At 36.5% G+C, this 1,583-nt stretch overlaps 1 protein-coding gene across 1 annotated transcript; it reads left to right on the top strand.

The window, feature by feature from the left end:
• Positions 1–330: 330 nt before the first annotated feature.
• On the top strand, positions 331–899 carry LOC107663251 (gastrula zinc finger protein XlCGF49.1-like; the record flags this gene model as incomplete). The annotated part of the gene is made up of 1 exon (XM_016453432.1): positions 331–899. A coding segment is annotated over one exon (555 nt), but the record flags the coding sequence as incomplete, so codon positions are not given.
• Between the last annotated feature and the right edge of the window lie 684 nt (positions 900–1,583).

The raw sequence follows: 1,583 nt of genomic DNA on the forward strand, positions 1-1,583 counted from the left end.
CGCAAATACTCACAGCACAACCAAACAAAGAAACGCGCTGCAAATAAAATTCTTTATTTGGTTGTGTTGTGAGCATTCGCAGCACCTGCTGTCAAACTGATGAAGATGTTGTTTTTTTTTATTTGCTGGTAATTTTTCTATTTGCATGTGTTTTCTGAAGTTGCAACGCATTGCGCTCTCTCTCGGCCACCGAAGCTTTCACTTCACAGTTCTCTAATTTTTTAATGATTTAATTATATTGTAAACTTTTTTGACTTTAATTTCAGGTCTAATGGAGGAGAAAAAACATCATGTCAAAACTAGAGGAAAAACTCACTCACAGACTGAAAGTATTTCTTTACTGAAAAGAAGAGACAAGAAAAGTTCACCTGCACTCAGTATGGAAAGAGTTTCACATGCAAACCGAGTCTCAAGAGACACATGAGTATCCACACTGGAGAGAAACCATTTACATGTAATCAGTGTGAGAAGAGTTTCAGACAATCATCAACCCTTAAGAAACACATGAACATCCACACTGGAGAGAAACTGTATGAATGTGATCAATGTGGAAAAACATTTTTGTGGGCTTTAAGCCTGAATAAATACCTGAAAGTTCATTCAAAGGAGAAACCACATTCATGTTCTTTCTGTGGAAAGAGTTTTTCAGAACTGCAAAGTTTAAAAGTTCATCAGAAGATACACACTGGTGTGAGAGATCATATGTGCTTTGAGTGTGACAAGACTTTTATTACAACTGATCATTTGAAACTGCACCAGAGGATCCACACTGGAGAGAAACCTTACACGTGTTCACACTGTGACAAGAGATTCAGTCAGTCAGCACATCTGAAAACACACGAGAGGATTCACACTAGAGAGAAACCGTATCACTGCACTTGTTGAGGAAAATATGCAATTGTCTTATAAAGAAAAAGGCAAACTTGCAATATGTAATACCTTTGTATTATATCCGCATATATTGTAATCGTTTTTATTTGGAAAGTGGTTTATTAAGAAAGACACCACACGTTATATTGTATGCGATTTTATTAGGAAAAAGGTTTATTAAGAAAGTCACCACACGTTATATTGTAATTGTTTTAAAGCATTTATTGAGCAAATATTTTTAGCATATATTAGCAAAAGTAAAGCTAGAAATGAAACATGTATTAGTAAGAGCTTTGCTAAAGAAAACTGAAGAAAAGGGATGTTACTGTAGAATGCTGCGTTGCAGACGCAGAGCAGGAGGCATTAAAGAAGAAAGTCCCGGAGGAGAAAAATGTGAAAATGGAAGGCTTCTTATTGTGGGAGCTTCTTAGGGAATTTCCAGACCTCATGACGTCACAAGACATTGGAATCCACCTGCTCTCTATAGACCATTTCAAAGCCGTAAACAATAACAAACGCGTTGGAACGCTACTGCGCATGTCTGGTCCTGAAGCATTTCCGGTAACGCCATTTTAAAATCTCAGATCTGTCAAAACAATTGTGTACTTTTTAAGTCTAGCGAAAACGCAACAGTTGCGGTATTAAAAAAATTATAAAAAATTGGAATTACCTAAGGCGCAAACTTACAAAGAACATTAAAAGTAGTCTTCCGG

Source organism: Sinocyclocheilus anshuiensis, unplaced genomic scaffold (genome assembly GCF_001515605.1).
Source record: "Sinocyclocheilus anshuiensis isolate Anshui unplaced genomic scaffold, SAMN03320099.WGS_v1.1 scaffold2518, whole genome shotgun sequence".
In the NCBI taxonomy this organism is placed as follows: domain Eukaryota; kingdom Metazoa; phylum Chordata; class Actinopteri; order Cypriniformes; family Cyprinidae; genus Sinocyclocheilus; species Sinocyclocheilus anshuiensis.